The sequence below is a fragment of the Sinocyclocheilus rhinocerous genome, unplaced genomic scaffold (assembly GCF_001515625.1).
Source record: "Sinocyclocheilus rhinocerous isolate Xijiao unplaced genomic scaffold, SAMN03320098_v1.1 scaffold5590, whole genome shotgun sequence".
Lineage (NCBI taxonomy): Eukaryota > Metazoa > Chordata > Actinopteri > Cypriniformes > Cyprinidae > Sinocyclocheilus > Sinocyclocheilus rhinocerous.
This window is the reverse complement of record NW_015651549.1, coordinates 2,175-19,305: the sequence shown is the minus strand read 5'-3', so window position 1 is coordinate 19,305 and position 17,131 is coordinate 2,175. Positions and strand designations below refer to the sequence as shown.

The window sequence follows — 17,131 nt, the reverse complement described above, 5'->3', positions numbered from 1 at the left end:
GGGGTATTTTTTACTCAAAAATAAAAAACATATACAAGTAAGCACACAAAAGAAAAGATCTTAAAGAAAGAAAATGCTTGGAAAAAAACAAATGGATGACCAGTTCAACAAAAATTGCTGTTAAAGCTGTTACTATGAATCCTCTTCTTTTGGTCCATTGATACACCTCAAATGTCAAAATGAAATCCATCTAAATTCTGTGAGTTCCAGATTTCATCTATTAGCCACATCAATGCCAGCTATTAACACACTGTCAAGGTGCAGTTTGGCCAAGTGAAATCCTCAGTGTGTTGTATTTTGCTACAACAATGAAAAGACAAGGAGCAGCTCGAGAAATAAATTATAGGCTATATAAATTATAGATATATAATTATAATAAATTATAATTATATATCTTGTTAAAAAGGCATTCATTCAAGTCTTTTAAACATCTCACAAAGTACATTCTCTTTAAAGTAGTTTTAAACTGTCTGTGAAAAAAACATGATAGTTGATGAAAATGATGTTAAGTAAATACAGCAAGTTTCTTTGGTTTATAGATGAATGGTGGCGGAATTAAATGTATGTGAATTGAAATGTGCATTCATAACCTGAAATCTTCATGGCTTTTCAATGAACAGCTTAAAGTCAAAGTATTGAAAGTATTAAACCATATTGTGTTGACTTTAAGATATCAAAACCATTCACTGCATTGGATGCAGTTTTTTTAATGATATTATTGGCCTTTTTATACCACAACAAACACTGCCTCCATGTGAGCCATTGCTCACTCTCCCTATATAAATATATTTTCTTTCACATTCATATGTTTGATTTCTCATTTGTTCAGTAAGCAGCAGGATGCCTGCATACACCTGTGGTTCTAGTAAACTTGAAAAAAGACTGAAAGAATCATGCGGCAAAGTGTGTATCAAAATGTACCATTATGTTTATAGGCTAAAATACCATGAACCATAATATTTATGCTAGTTGCACTATTACAGCTCACTTACATCTGGATTGAGAGTTATAATTTATGAAGGCACTATGTATTCCCAAAAAGAAGCGGAACAGATGGAGGGCAGGTCAGATAATCTTTTCGTTTTCAGAGGCCAGCTGAATATGTGTCCATTATGTAGTTCTTAAAAACCATCTCTCTTAAAAGATAAAAGCCACTGTATCTATAAGAATATATATTGTACAGTACACTACTGTTTTAAAGTTTGGGGTCAGTAAGGTTTTTTTTTTCCCCACAAAAATATTAAGCTGCACAACAGTTTTCAACATTGATGATAATAAGCTGCTTGAGCACCAAAATAACATATTAGAATGATTTTTGAAGGATCATGTGACACTGAAGACTAAAGCAATTCAGCTTTGCCATCACAGGAATAAATTACATTTCAAAATATATTAAAACAGAAAACATTTATTTTAAATTATAATATTAGTAATAATATTTCATAATCTTACTGTTTTTACTGTATTTTCAATCAAGTGCTGCCTTGGTGAGCATAAGAGCATACCGACCCCAAACCTTTGAATGGTAGTGTATATATAAACTCATATATATAATAAACTCACACCACTGTATTGTTTATAGTATCTAGGCCAGAATGATCATTCAAGCTCTATAGGGATGGTTGTTGTGAAAAAGTTGTGTTGGGTTTTCACAGAATACTTACGACTCATGCAGGAAATCCTTGGCAAATCCCATGTGCCGTCTCCTCTGCAGCGAATGGTGGGAACATGTCTCTGGATGAAGCCATCCATGCACTGGTACCTGATCAGTGAGTTGATCTCATATCGTGGGCGCAGCAGGCCAAATGTGCGGGTGTTAAGGACAAGAGGAGGCTGACTGCAGGACACTGTTGACAACGGAACATAACAGAGTAACCATTAGTAATGGAGTACTGAATCTGAAATGTTATTTTTTTTAATTTTGTCTGCTTTAAACCACTGCAGAAAAATCCGAAACAACTCATCTCATGTTAGATTCCTGTCTATAAACGACCATAGATATACAGTATTTTTGAGGGGTGCACACATGTGAATGCAAAGCATACAAAATCAATTAACAAACAATTAACAATTATTTTGTAATTATATTGTAACAATTAACAATTGTATCAATTGACAAATTATGTAAAATATAACAAGTTGAGAGAGCCCTCTGTTATGAACACTAAAATGCTGATCAAAATCATTCTAGATGCTGGCAGAGTGTAATGCTACATTTGTCTGTAGGATTTTTTAAATCAAATGTAAGACTTTTTAAGACCTTATTTTAAGACCTTAAATTATTATTATTTTTTTTTTATTAATACCATATGAGCAGGGTAGGGCAATGTCTATGGTAACATATTAAACTGTAAAATGACTGTAAACACATGATTTAATTACAGTAGAGATTCAGGTTCTCACAAAAACAAAAAGAAATAGATCTTTACTTTGCAAAGCGCACGACACTGACAAGGTACGCGATACAGTACGACACCAAACGCCATTTCAGCACGTCTCCTCTAAAATGATCTAAAATGATAAACCTCACATTTCAGTTTGTAAACCATTTTTTAAGAAATGAGACGAGTCAGAAGTATAAATTATTTTATTAATTTAAAACAGGGTTTTATGAGCAGATGGGGGGGAAACAGCAGACAGGCTTATTGAAAATCCAATTTGATTCTCTGCCAGTAGGAGGCGCTTTTAGAACAAATATAGCGGTTTCCCCGGTAATGGCTGTAAACAAAGCAGCGCTGCACTCATGAACGCTCCTTTTTCAGATAAAGTTTAAATGCAATCGAAACTTTTTGAAGACACTCGGTTCCTTTCAGAGATACATATAAAAACACCTGTGTCACATCATTGCTTGGATTAGTATGTGTGAAAAGTGTTTAAAACTATAGCCTATAATGTTGAAAATGTACGAGGGAAGTCCTCTGATGAGTTACCAGTGTAAGCATATGTGCCGGGGCTCAGCCCCGGACGGCCCCGGCCCAATTTAACCCCTGATTATGATACACTTTGAGTTATGACAGTGTATTTTTGGAGTGTTTAAAAGAAATTGTACCTGGCTCAAAACAGCAATATACTGCTTGTGCTTTACATATTCTTTTACATCCATATGTATGGTTTCTCATTTGTTCAGTAAGCAACGGGATGTCTGCAAACATTTGTGGTTCTTGTAAACTTGAAGAATCATACTGAATTCTATAATATTTATGGCAGTTGCACTATTATAGCTCATCTACATTTGGATTTTAAGAAAATGTATTAAGGCACATTTTCATTTTAAAAAATAGCTTGTCAATCTCTTATTATGTTATATTATCATTCTTTTTTTCTTTTCTTTTTTTTTTTTGTCAACTTGTTTTCGTTCAGTTAGCACAGGATTTGTTTTTCCTTCTTGGATCTTGGCAATATTCACTCAAAAACCGAGGTGCATAAGCTCAGATTAATGAGGTCTACAATCAACCAGTTCCAAAAAGAAATACAAAACCTATGCTAATTGAAAGAAAACAAGTTGATAAAAAGATTAAATCCACAATTTGGTAATAATATAGCATAACAAGAAATGTATAAGCAATTTTTGTAGGGCAGTAATTTTTAATCGAGAACACCACAAATGTAACAACGTGGGAAGCTTATAAACAGAGTATGACTTTCTATGTATTGAGTACAGAAAGTCAATAAAATGATAACGATACAGGCACACTCCAGTTGGGGGCGCTAAGTACATACATCAACATGCAACACTGCAATGAGCTGCAGGGAGTGGTGTTATGCATTTGGAAGGTAGTAGTTATAGTAAACTTATAGTAATACATCTATATTCAACTATCATGGACAAACTTTATTCACTGTATTTCCCTCTTGCACACACCACACGATGCAGGTATGATGTCATCAGTCATCTCTCTCAACTGTGGACGTATGCACTCAAAGGAGAATAACAATTGAAAAGACCAACCTATAAAGAAAGTAACTAATACTACACTTACTATGCTGAGCTCAACTTGTACAGTATATTGCTTTAACCATAATAATATGAATTAAATGTTTATTGGCAGTCTTCTATATCTGTTTTTTTTTTTTGTTACTTAAATTAAAACAGTGAAGTTTGCACATATATGAAACATTAAGTAATTATACCCAATCGAGACAGGTTGGAGCTCTGGTCTTTCAGCAACCCTTTAACTATTACCTAGTCTTCAAACACAAATCGGCCAACAAGTCCTGTTATTATCCTCTTTCAAAAGGAATGTGCACTTCCTGCTTGAAAATTGATGAAATTGATGAAAATTGATGAAATTGATGATGGCCATTTTTGACCGTCTCGATAACTCCAACGTCACATACTTAAATACATTAACAAACATAAACTCTTAATTTAGTAACTCTTCTGTATACAGAATACTATATGAGTGCTTGCAAACTCCAGTGGACATGTTTATAGCCCCTCACTGATGCCAACTGGATTGAACTGTCACACACTCACATTTTAGGTCTGGATTATATCTAGTGCAGCCTGTTCCAGGTGCTGCTCATCCTTCACACCTCCATTACCTGTCCACACCTGTGACCTTCCTCTATCCTCATTTTATTTTGATCCTCCAGTCCTGAGAGGACTTCCACAGATGAAAACTCCTATCTCCTGCCCTCCAGGGCTTTCTGGCCCTTCCCCACAAAATGCTGCCTTTATCTTTGAAGTGAGAGCCTGGTCAGGACTAAACGACTGTAATTAGCCACTTTCCTGTTCAATTGAGGAACACCTCTAGAACCAGGGAGATAGTGACATATGTCTGCTGTTTTCCTTTTTTCACATCTACAAATTCTTGCTAAAAATTTCAAATGTTATTTAAATGAATTGCTTTTTAAAGAAAAAAAAATCTGCAAGCATCATGGAAAATACAAGCAAACTTTATAAATAAATATTATAAATATTGCATCTACATTGTCCACTAATAAATGTGTGTATCAACACCATCTTTCCAAAACATACTTTGAGAAACTAATAAGCAAGTTTTGAAGAATGGTCTTACCACAACACTACCATCTGTCCACCGGAAATCATTCTCAAACATCTTATCATTCAAACCGATCCACTGGTAGTCATGGGCGAGGCCTACAAGGGGAGAGAGAAACAAAGGTCAATTCATCAGACATATTAGGAACTCTTTGTCAGTGGTTAAAAATAAAGGGCATATTTGTTCTTATACATCACACTTCCTGCATCTAGGGCTGGAGGAGCATTTGACCCTTTTTTATTGGTGATATACTAACCTTTCTTTAAACTCTTTGGCTAAAAATTCCTGAACCAATGGAATATTCCATAACTCTAAACACTTTTGTAGTGAGAAGTAAAACAAAAAACTAAATGGAAAAAAAATGGAAACAAAACAACAGTATCCTTCCTAATAAATAACTGTTAGTTTGCATGTAAATGTAATCGATGGCATAAGTTAGAGCTGATGATATTAGACAGAATGACCATTGAAAGGGCATATTTGTTCTTATACATCACACTTCCTGCATCTAGGGCTGGAGGAGCATTTGACCCTTTTTTATTGGTGATATACTATTCTTTCTTTAAACTCTTTGGCTAAAAATTCCTGAACCAATGGAATATTCCATAACTCTAAACACTTTTGTAGTGAGAAGTAAAACAAAAAACTAAATGAAAAAAAAATGGAAACAAAACAACAGTATCCTTCCTAATAAATAACTGTTAGTTTGCATGTAAATGTAATCGATGGCATAAGTTAGAGCTCATGATATTAGACAGAATGACCATAACTTGGTTTATGTATACTCACGGTTGATGTACTGCTGCTCCTCATGGGACAGGACACTAGCCAGGTGTGCCCCCTGGAGGCGACATTCACGCTCTGCTGTGTCCCAGTTACGCCGATGAGGAAAGAATTTGTAGCAGTGGCCCTGGAACTTGTGCCAGCCATAGCTGCATGTTTCAGTGTCTGTAGAAAATCATGTGTGAATTATTGTTGATGTACTACACATAAACTTGACATGTAGACACTGAAACTGAGATAATACTGTTGCTGTAAGTGAAAAAAAGGTGCTTGGTATTGTCTACGGTCAATTTCTTTTTATTAGTCCTTTACCTTTGGGCTTACACTGTGAGGCTGTTATCAGTACAATAAATCAAACCTTTTTTTTTGTTCAGTGGCACTCTTTTCAAGTAAGAATGATTTCCCACTCACACTGGACCTGAGGGACCATGTTATAACTCCCTTTCATCCTCATTTTAAATTACATGTCAGCTAAACGAGATCACTTAGAGCAAGAGCTACACCCATGTGTCTATCATATCTGGAAGCCAATTCATTTCTGCATAAGAATGTCTACAGATTGGGTGCCTTGCTCTGAGGCATTGTTTAAGAAAGAGGTATTGGAGCAAAGCTTACCTGTAAAAACAAACAGCCACTTATATGGCTGTAACCATTTGGGAAACTCAAAGTTTTAAAGTAAGCATATTATGAACCCAGCAATTTATTAGTCTTCTTGACAAATTATTTTAAAGTACCTAGATCAGCATTTGATACTATGATCACATTAAATTTGCAAATAAAGTGTGTCCTATCAGTCACAGCAAGTATGTTTATGTGCGCCGTTACAATCAAGATAAAGCTGTTTTTTTTGCTACAGTCTGCTTGTACAACTTCAGTCAGACTCACATGATATTTTAAAAAGACAAATTATTGTTTTAGTCCAACTGAAATCAAACCTTTAAAGTGCTTGTAAACACACTTACTGACTGTTTGTGGACAAACCCAGGGCTGTTCGACGTCAAGCTGAAAGCTTTGATTCCTTATTTGAAATCAATGTGATTATAGCAGACTTGCCCTGACAGAACCACTAATGTTAGTGCATGTTAATAAACCTTCTGCAAATTAACATGCAGGAGGGGAAATGTCAGGTTCTAATGTGTCACTACTGCAACAAAGAATAAACTATAGCTACCAAAGAATAAAACTATTAAAACTCTCATTAATATATCAAGCATTAAATCATCCATAACATATCAGTACAAATACAAGTGACAATGCATGAAGCTATGTTGGCTCATGACTTTAAATAATGACATGTTACTTCATTTAGCATAGATTGCATTTAGCAGCATTTTCTGCCTTTCTGCTTTCTCTGTGAGTAGCTATGTCTGAGCACTTACACTCTGAGACTGAACCACTTACACTTACAATCTGAGTCAATCTGAATCACAGGAGGCAGTAACAGGTAGTAACAGGAGGCAGTTTCAGTGCAGGAGACACTTCTTTGTGTCTGTAATGTTGATGCTATCTCAAGTTTGAGATGAAAATCGTGTTCAGAGTACTCAAAACGGTAATGCACTCATGACGTAAAAATTTATTTGTTTTTATTTTAACAAAAGCCTGATGTGAGTTGAACTGAAGAGATTTTGCTGTTAGCATTTTAATGTGTACAAGAACTTACAATACTGTAAAGGGAATACAACTCTCAAGAAAGTAATCTCACTCATGTAAAGTGTAAATTAACATCTACAGAGTAATAAGGGAAAGACTAATGGTCTTAACAGCTGTGCTTAAATAAGAAGGTTAAAAAAACTGTATCCTCTTAAATAGTGGAAAGTACAGCATCATTATGTCTGTCTGTCTGCTAGCATGCAACGGTTTTGGAACAAACCCAGTTACTTACATCAAGTAAAAATATATTATCTATCAGGATCTACCAAATCATGAGTCACATTTACCAAACCCATATCTGCCAAGCACGTCTGAGTATTTTTATTAACGATGACCTCATATAAAAGTTTAGAGTTTCAAATGGTACATCTCCACAGCTGTCTCTGTGGCTACAGTAGCTTCACGCCTTATTAGCAAGTTGACAGATTTAGTATTGTGACCTTTGAACTGAACAAGAGATTATATGTTTAATATAATCTTACCTTGCTCACACAGTGCTCCTGCATAACTCGGAAGACATACACAGGTGAATGAGTTCAGGCCATCAATACATGTTCCTCCATTACGACAAGGGTTTGTTTGACATTCATCGATGTCTAATAAATAAATAAATTAAAATAATAAGGTGAGTAAATAATGTACTTAAGTGCATTACAATTAGTTGGGAGTTAATAAGAATTTAAAGGTGAATACAGAAGACTTTGTTGGGTGTAAAAAATTAGCAAAATCCCATTATTGAGAATTAAAAATAAGTGTTTGATACCTTACTGAATCAGGGTACAAAAACAGTTAAGTATACAATAATAATTTATATTTTGAACATTTGCCTTGGTATAGTTACATAATTTCCATGAACAGAGTAAAGAAGGTCTGGTACTATAGCATCAGATATGCTACTTCATTGCTCAAATGATCAAATTCATCCATGCAGAGCAGCAGTGTGAAGCACAGCTCATGCAAAATATGTCAAGTAACTTGTCATTTTATGTTTCGCCACAGATGGCAATATTGAGCTCAAAGTTCTGTAGTGCACCTTTAATAAAAAGAATGAAACACTGATACCTATTTCACACTGGTCACCACTGTATCCAGGTGGACAGCTGCAGATCTGAGCACCGACTATTTTTACACAAGAACCGCCATTCAAGCAAACATCATCAGAACAGGAATGAACATCTGCAGTGAGAGAGGGAAGATATAGGCATGTCATTGTGTACGTGCAAAACAAGAATACTGGTATAACTATTAAAAGTACAGTATATGCATTCAATTAATTTGGTTTTTAAAACAGTGTTTACAACCTACCTGGAATATCAAATGTCTGTCCGATCATTGTGTATGGAAGGTCTGCTGTACTGTGTGTTGTGCTTTCATTCTGTGCACTTGGAGGTGAGCTTTTAACCAAAGTGGCCTCAGAAACGTCTTCATGGGAGGAAAATGGTGTTGCAGTCTCACTTTGGGTTGTAGGTACTGATGATGTCATCTGATCTTCTTCTTGAATTGGAATCTCAGTTGTAAGAGTTACAGCTTCCTCAATCTGACCAGCTGCTTCTTGTTTCCTTGAGGCAGTTTCCTTACTGACAATCTTTATATCAGACTCAGGTGTCAGAAGAAAAGGTGAGGCTGTTGCAGTAGACAGAATTACTGCCTGAACCTCATCAGATGATGGGATGATAACTGAATCCTTCTCTGAGCTGCTCTTCAAACTACTGGAAGTTACAGAACCATCATATTGAGGTTGTGTGGTGGTCCTGAATCCTGTGTCATTTTGTTTGGACTGGGTTGTATGCTCAACTCTTTCTTCCAAGAATTTGTCTTCACTTGTAGCAGTGGAATTTGGTTTATCTGTGACATCAGAAAGTCTTGCTGTGGTGTGATGCTTATCAGATAATATGGTGTTTACCTCTCCAGGTGTGCTTTTCTCTGAACTACTTGTTCCACTGTTTGGTGACCTGGTGACTGAAGCATCACTCTCAGTTCTTGAGACACTCTCAAAAGTAGTTTCACTCTCAATGTCTGTTTGCATGGTTGTCTCAAAGCTTGTTTCAGTGTCAAGCTGAGAGGTGGTCTCAGTATTCAAAACTTTTGCTTGTGTGTTTCCATCAACAGATTTTGAGGTCTCAATGTCGGTGTCAATTTTTGATTTTGAAGTGGTCTCAAAGCTAGTTTCAACATCAGGCTGTGAAGTGATTTCAAAACTAGTCTCAACATCAGGCTGTGAGGTGATTTCAAAATTAGTCTCAACATCAGGCTGTGGGGTTGTCTCAAAGCTTGTCTTAACATCAGGCTGTGAGCTGGTCTCAAAGCCAGTGTCAACATTTGGCTGTGAGATGGTCTCTAAACCATTCTCCACATCAAGCTGTGATGTGGTCTCAAAACCAGTCACAACATCAGGCTCTGATGTGGTCTCAAAGCTTGTCTCAGCATCAGGTGGTGAGGTAGAGAAGCTCTTCTCACCTTCAGGATGAGTGATGTCATCAATGCTAGTCACATCTTCTAAGCTAATGTCATTGTCGATGTCTGTTTTGTTCATGAAATCTGGCATGGAATATACGTTGTAAGGTTCAGTTTTTGTATCATAATCTATTATGTTATCTGTCTCTTCCTCAGAGGAAAGTGGAGCTACTGTTTTGTCACTCAGCCCTGGTATGGGTGTAGATGTAGGAGATCCCACTAATGTTACTATGTCCGTAGTCGTATTAAACTTTGATGCAGATATAAGAGGTGTGGGAATGGTTGTTGATGGCAATGGCACGTCTTCATCAATCCTGATGTCTGTGTTGGGCTTATGTGTCACTGTCATTTCAGACAAAGCTTGATGATATGGTTCACCATCAGTTACTGTAATTGCTTCAGGCAAAGGGGTTGTTCCAAAGTAAATCACAATATCACTCTCCATAGATGATGTCACTGAATCATCTTCAGTTATTAAAGGTGAGTCTGTTGAATCAGACAGTCCTGTAACTGTTTCAATTGTTTGGTCCCCTGAGCCATAATCTGTTGAAGAAAATAATGCACTTGTGGTTTCCTCTGAAATACCAGATCTAGATGATATATCTGTGCTTGTTAAATCACTCCCCTGAATTGCCTTATCAGTAGAGGGACTACTGAGTTCAATGTCATCAACACTTGTCATGCATAATGTTTCCTCTGTGTCAGCTGTTAAGTCATTATCATCTGTTGCTGCTGTTTTGGTGTATGTACTTGTAGTGGTTTTGGCAGGTTCAGTCATGCTAGCACTTGATGCAGTATGGAAAGATGCAGTGCTTGTTAAATCCGATACTGGAGAAACTGGCTGTTCAGTGCCTGTGATCTCATCTGGATGTTGTGAAGAAACACTTTCTCCAGAACTTGATGAGGCAGATGTTAGATAATCTCCAGTAAAGTTTATTTCCTCTTCAGGTGAAACAGAATCAACATAAAGAGAACTACTTGTAACAGCAATGGATGAAGTGAAAAGGTGACTGGACATAGTTGTTTGAGTAGGTTCATATTGGTCAGATAATTCACTTGAAGCTTCCACCTTAGAAGATATTGTATGTAGTGGCAGATGTGTTGTCTTTCTTTTTAGGGCTGTTGGTGGCATTGTTTTGTTTTTGGTCTTGGAAGCTTGTGTTGATACAACTTCAGATGGGTCCTCTTCAGCTGAGACCATTTCTATGACTCTGTCTGTGGACACTTGAGATGGCATGGGGGTTAAATCAGTTTCCAGAATAGAATCATCAGTAGACAAAGCGTCTCCTGAGAAGACATCAGTCAGTGTCTCCATTGTAAATTCTGTGGATTCTGTGGAGGTCTGGCCATCTTGTGTGTGTTCAGGTACATCAGCATCAGTAGCCTCGGGAGATTGTGTTGCTTGTGTTTCCTCTTCAAAATATGTTGAACTGCTCTGCAAGATGTCTGGGGTTGACTGGGTTTGTTGAACTATTAACCTGTCTGTTGTGGTTTCAAATGACACATGTAACTGAGGTAACTCAGTGCCGTCCATTCCAGATCCCTCTGGTTCCTCTGTCATAAACCTTAAGGGTTGTGCCGTCATGCCAATTGGGGTTACCCCAGCTGCTTCTTCTGTAACAATTGTAGGGGCGAAGGGAGAAGACTGCTCTAAAACAGACATAGTATCTGCATCAATAATCATGTCATCCTTATTGAAAACTTCTGGTTTGATGCTATGATCTCTCATACTTTCTGTTACAGTTGAAAACAGCTTATCTTCATCTTCCTCCTCCTCTGTGAATATTAAGACTGGGCTTGTTGGAGTGACTTGCTGATCAGCACTGTCCCTAGAGAAGACCAATGGAGTAGCGGTGGACACAGGATCTTGAGGTGTCATGAAAGAAGGCAATTTAGTGTGGCTGGTTATCACACCAGATGGTGTTCCTGGAGCTGTAATGCTAGTTGCTGCTAAATCTGAGACAGAAACAGCAGAATGTCCCTGCTCTGTCGGTGCTGTCACTGACACCAGAGCGAAACCTTCAGCACTTGTGCTTGAAAACACACTCTGCCTTTCAATTGTTGTGCGTCCCTGTGAAACAACTCTGGCTGTATTGTACTGTCCACTTTTGACTGAGCTAAAGGGTGTAAGGCTAATCGTTGTCTCTGTCATCTTTGAGCTTGATAGCAAAGGTGAAGATGTCACAGGAGTTGTATCATCACCTGATCCATCATCTTCTGCTCCATCCCCCTCAGTTGAGTCTTCCCCACTGCCATCCTCTGAAAGTGAAGTCATAAACGTTACAGTTGACTGGGTGGAGCTTAGGAATGAGGGAGATGGAGATAAAGTTGACTGATGTATGAAATATGTACTGCCAGTGACAGATGCAGCACTCAAGAAACCTGTTTTCTCCTCAGTCTCATCAACTTCTGCCTCGTCGGTTCTTACAGTTAGGTCATCATATGCCTTAGTTGTTAGTGTTTTGGATATTTCATCAGTAGGATCTCCTGGCGAGGTAAATTCCTTGTCATCCTCTGTGGTTGATAATGCAAACCTATTTAAGTCAGTATCTGGAGTGCTTGGCTGTAAGGTACTCTTTTGTGTCTCTGAAACTGATAAAGCCTCAGATGTCAGTTCTGCAGCAGGTGTTGCAGCTTCAGGTCCCTGTGGTTGTGTGATTGTAGTTGAAGTTGTTTTGTCCTCAGTGGGTGTATCTTGAGGAGGAATTGACTCAAGAGCTGATGGTGATATTTCACCACTAGAGCCACCATCTTCATCCACTTCACTTTCAGCTGTTATTTCACTACTTTCAGTAGATAAAAATCTCACTGTTGTTTGGACCGTGCTAGACAACAATGTTGATTTAGTTGTGAAGGACGTAGAATGGGAGGAACTTACAAAGCTCACTAGCTCTGATGTGTGGTTAGCCTCACTGATTTCAATGTCATCAGTGGGCACGGTATAATTGTCATACATTTCCTCTGTTGGACTTACTCTGTTCTCTTCACCAGAACTATCCACTTGAGTGGTTTCTTGGTCATCTTCTGCAATACCAGAGCCTTCGCTCTCTACAGAGGCAGATATGATAGGTATTGAATTTTGTGTTATAGTGATGTCTCTGTCTAGTTCTGTGAAACCAGTGCTAGTTATATGAACTGTAGGAGAACCAGTCTGAGTTTTGATGGCCGATGATGAAACATGCATGACAGGGGACACCCCTGATCCTTCATCATCTGTTGTATCATCCTCTGCATCAGATGAAATTGTTGTGTGCTTGCTTTGGCTTTTGCTAGAAGATGTAAACATTGTTTTTGTCCTGAGAAGAGCTGAAGTTGCTTCATAACTAGCAGTGACTGTTGATATTTGGATGTGCTTAAAAGGACCAGGCATCGTTTGAATACCTGAAGGTGCAGTGTGGTCAGATTCAACTGTTGCCACTGAAGTGAGACTAGGTTTACCTGATCCAATTGTAGTAGGACTAATAATTGATTCTGTGGTGTGTTTAGTCAACTGTAATTCAGTAATAGTATGAGAAGGTCTAGAAGACACTGAGGTGAGTCTTGAACTAACAGGCTCTGTTGTTGTGTAACTTGATCTAACTGATTCTGTTGTAAGGTGGGTGCTAGTTTCTTTAGTTGTGTGACTAATCATGGAAAATTCAGTCATTGAAGAGACAATCTCTCGTTGAGGTGTCATGACCTCTTGACTTGTGATCATAGATGAGGGAGCTGTGGTGAACATCTCTGGTGTCTGCTGACCAGAACTTTCTACCTCTGTGAGAGTAAAAAATGAGCTTGGTATAGCTTTTCCACTCACAGTTGTTGTAACATCTATTGTTGCTGTCACATTTTCTGATGGCTGCACTCCATAAGCAGGAGTTGACTCAAAACCAACAGCAGTTGTCTTGTCCTCTGATGGTGCAACATGGCGAGGTATTGATTCTACAACAGCAGAGGATATTTCACCAGAGCCATCATCTTCAGCCACTTCATTTTCTGAAATGTCTCCACTACCTTGTTCAGAAGATGAGTCTGTATCTACTGTTTGCACTGTGCTTGAAAACAATTCATTTGTTGATGAAGTGGAATGTGAAGAACTTGCAGGTCTCATTGGCTCTGATGTTTGGCCAGTCTCATGAATTTCTGCCTCATCAGTGGCTACAATATAATTATCATATGCTTTAGTTGTCAGTGTAATTCTGTCTTCATCACTGGAAACCTCTTGCTGAACTGTTTCTTCTGAGATATTAGCGACAAAAGAAGAAACAGATTCTGTTTGATGTCTCTCTGTTGGCTTTATTCTTGGGATATCTGCATCAGTTGAGGTCCACACTGAGCTTGCACTGGTCAGGTCTATAGCAGGTACTGTAGAAAGGGTCTGTGTGGTAGTTTGTTCTGTTTGCATTTTCACAGAAGCTTTCATTTTTTGTGCTGTAGTACTTGTGATTTCATCGTCTGATTTGGTTGTAATTTGAAGTGAAGAACTTGTTGTGAACACTTTACTAAACATATGAGAGGGCTCAGCTACTGAACCATTATACCCTGAAGATGGCAAAACTGAAGTAAAACTTGACAGTGAAACAAAATCATTGGATGTTGTCTCCTTTGGTGGCATTGTGCTTGTGAAAGCAGCATCTGTTGAACTAGACTTTGAAGCTGCTTCTGTTGTGTTATATGGTGTTTTGGTGAGTTGTTCATTTGATTTGTTTGAAACATAATATGAGTAACTGGTTGTGAACTCTTTGCTAAACATTTCAGAGGTCTCACCTCCTGAACCTTCAAACTCAGTTGATGGCAAGTTTGAAGAAACAGTTGATGGTAAAAGGACATCTTTGAGGTCTGAGGTCATTGTGACTGTGCTTTCAGATATCTCATTGAAATGTCCGGTCTGAGCAGAGGACAACAGTGCCTCTGAAAAATTTATGTTGGTGGATTCAGATGGTTTTGCTGACAGATCTTTGTCCATCATCAGAGTAGCTGCGGTTGTTGCTATATGTGATGTAACATTTTTACTTGTAACTGTTTCTTCTGTTAAGTCCCCAGTGCTCAGTGATGAAAATGTATGTACAGCAAGAGAGTCAAGAGAGGAAACAGTTTCTCTACTATGTGTCTCAGTTGTCTGATCTCTTATAGCTTCAGCATCTGTTGTGCTGGAAACTGAGATTGTTTCTGTTGTGTCAGATGGTGTTTTGGTAAGTTCTTGGTCTGATTTGGTTGGAGTATAAAATAAAGAACTTGTAGTTGTGAACTCTTTGCTAAACATATCAGAAGTGTCATCTCCTGAAACATCAGACTCTGTAGATGGTAAACTATAAGAAAAACTTGATGGTGACAGTAGATCTTTGGCAGTTGTCTTCTCCAAAGTCATTGTAACAGTGCTTTCAGATAATGTCTCATCTAAATGTCCCATCTGAGAAGAGGAGAACAGAGTCTCTGAAACATTAATGATGGTGGATTCAGATGGTTTTGCTGACAGATCTTTCCTAGCAGTGGATGCTGCTGTATGAGATGCAACATCTTCCATCATAGCACCAATGGTTATTGCTGTATGAGATGTAACGTCTTTACTTGTAACCGTTTCTCCTGTTACATCCCCAGTGCTCAGTGATGAAAATGTATGTACAGCACTAGTTACAGTTTCTCTACTTTGTGTCTCAGTTGTCTGATCTCGTGTAGCTTGAGCATCTGTTGAGCTGGACATTGAGATTGTTTCTGTCATATCAGATGATGTTTTGGTAAGTTCATAGTCTGATTTGGTTGGAGTATAAAGTGAAGAACTTGTTGTTGTGAACTCTTTGCTAAACATATCAGAGGTGTCATCTCCAGAAGCTTCAGACTCAGTAGATGATAAACTAGAAGAAAAACCTGTTGGTGGCAGTAGATCTTTGGCAGTTGTCTTCTCCAAGATCATTGTAACAGTGCTTTCAGACAATGTTTCATCTAAATGTCCAGTCTGAGCAGGTGAGAACAGAGTCTCTGAAACATTAATAATGGTGGATTCAGATGGTTTTGCTGACAGATCTTTGTCCTCGTTCATAGTAGCTGTGGTTGGAGCTGTATGATGTGTAAAATCTTTATTTGTAACTGTTTTTTCTGTTGAGTCCCCAGCGTTCAGTGATGAAAATGTATGTATAACACTAGTTACAGCTTCTCTACTATGTGTCTCAGTTGTCTGATCTGTTGAAGCTTCAGGCTCTGTTGACGGCAAAACTAAAGTAAAACTTGAAAGTGACAGTTGATCTTTTACTGTTATCTGCTCTGAGGTCATTGAGCTTTTGACAGTGCTTTCAGATAATTTATCATCTAAAAGTCTAGCCTGAATGGATGGGAACAGAGTCTCTGAAACATCAGTGATGGTGAACTCAGATGACTTTGTTGATTGTTCTGTTGCCTCCGTCACAATTACTGCTCCTGTATGTGTTGTATTATCTTGACTTGTGACGATTCTTCCTGTTGAGTCGAGAATGGAAACAGTATCTCTTCTATGTGTCTCAGTTGTCTGATCTCTTATAGCTTCAGTATCTGTTGAGCTGGAAACTGAGATTATTCCTGTCATGTCAGACAATGTTTTGTTAAGTTCATGGTCTGATTTGGTTGGAGTATAAAGTGAAGAAGTTGTCGTTGTGAACTCTTTGATGAACATATCATAGGTCTCATCTCCTGAAGCTTCAGATTCTGTAAATGGTAAACCTGAAGAAAAACTTGATGGTGACAGTAGATCTTTGGCAGTTGTCTTTTCCAAGGTCATTGTAACAGTGATTTCAGACAATGTCTTGTCTAAATGTTCAGTCTGAAGAGAGGAAAACAGAGTGTCTGAAACATTCATTATGGTGGATTCAGATGGTTTTCCTAGCAGATCTTTGTCCTCCATCAGAGCAGCTGTGGTTGTTGCTGTATGAGATGCAACATCTTTACTAGTAACAGTTTCTCCTGTTGAGTCCTCAGTGCTCAGTGATGAAAATGTATGTACAGCAGTAATTACGGTAGAGTCAAGAGAGGAAACAGGCTCTCTACTATGTGTCTCAGTTGTCTGATATCTTGTAACTTCAGCATCTGTTGAGCTAGACACTGAGATTGTTTCTGTTGTGTCAGATGGTATTTCTTGTTCTGATTTGTTTGGAGCATAAAGTGAAGAACTTGTTGTTGTGAACTCTTTGCTAAACAAATCAGAGGTGTCATCTCCTGAGGCTTCAGACTCCATGGACATCAAGCTTGAAGAAAAACTTGAAGGTGACAGCCCATCTTTGGCAGTTGTCTTC

At 38.0% G+C, this 17,131-nt stretch overlaps 1 protein-coding gene across 1 annotated transcript; it reads right to left on the bottom strand.

Moving 5' to 3' along the window:
• Positions 1-1,599: 1,599 nt before the first annotated feature.
• LOC107713051 (versican core protein-like) lies at positions 1,600-15,909 on the bottom strand. Its single transcript, XM_016518469.1, has 10 exons — positions 15,519-15,909; positions 15,195-15,371; positions 14,640-14,783; positions 9,806-14,267; positions 8,745-9,502; positions 8,502-8,615; positions 7,922-8,035; positions 5,796-5,954; positions 4,982-5,104; positions 1,600-1,847 (listed from the first exon to the last, which is right to left on the bottom strand). The coding sequence occupies exons 1-10, from the start codon at positions 15,907-15,909 to the stop codon at positions 1,600-1,602; spliced, it is 6,690 nt and encodes a 2,229-aa protein (XP_016373955.1).
• Positions 15,910-17,131: the final 1,222 nt, after the last annotated feature.

Excerpts from the sequence above, each read along its gene's own strand:
- LOC107713051 (XM_016518469.1), bottom strand. The coding sequence starts at position 15,909 with ATGAACGAGGACAAAGATCTGTCAGCAAAACCATCTGAATCCACCATT. Across the intron at positions 8,036-8,501 it reads TGGTGACCAGTGTGAAATAG|ACATCGATGAATGTCAAACA; the intron begins GTATCAGTGTTT and ends TTTATTTATTAG. Across the intron at positions 1,848-4,981 it reads TTGCTTATTAGTTTCTCAAA|TGTCCTGCAGTCAGCCTCCT; the intron begins GTATGTTTTGGA and ends CGTTGTCAACAG.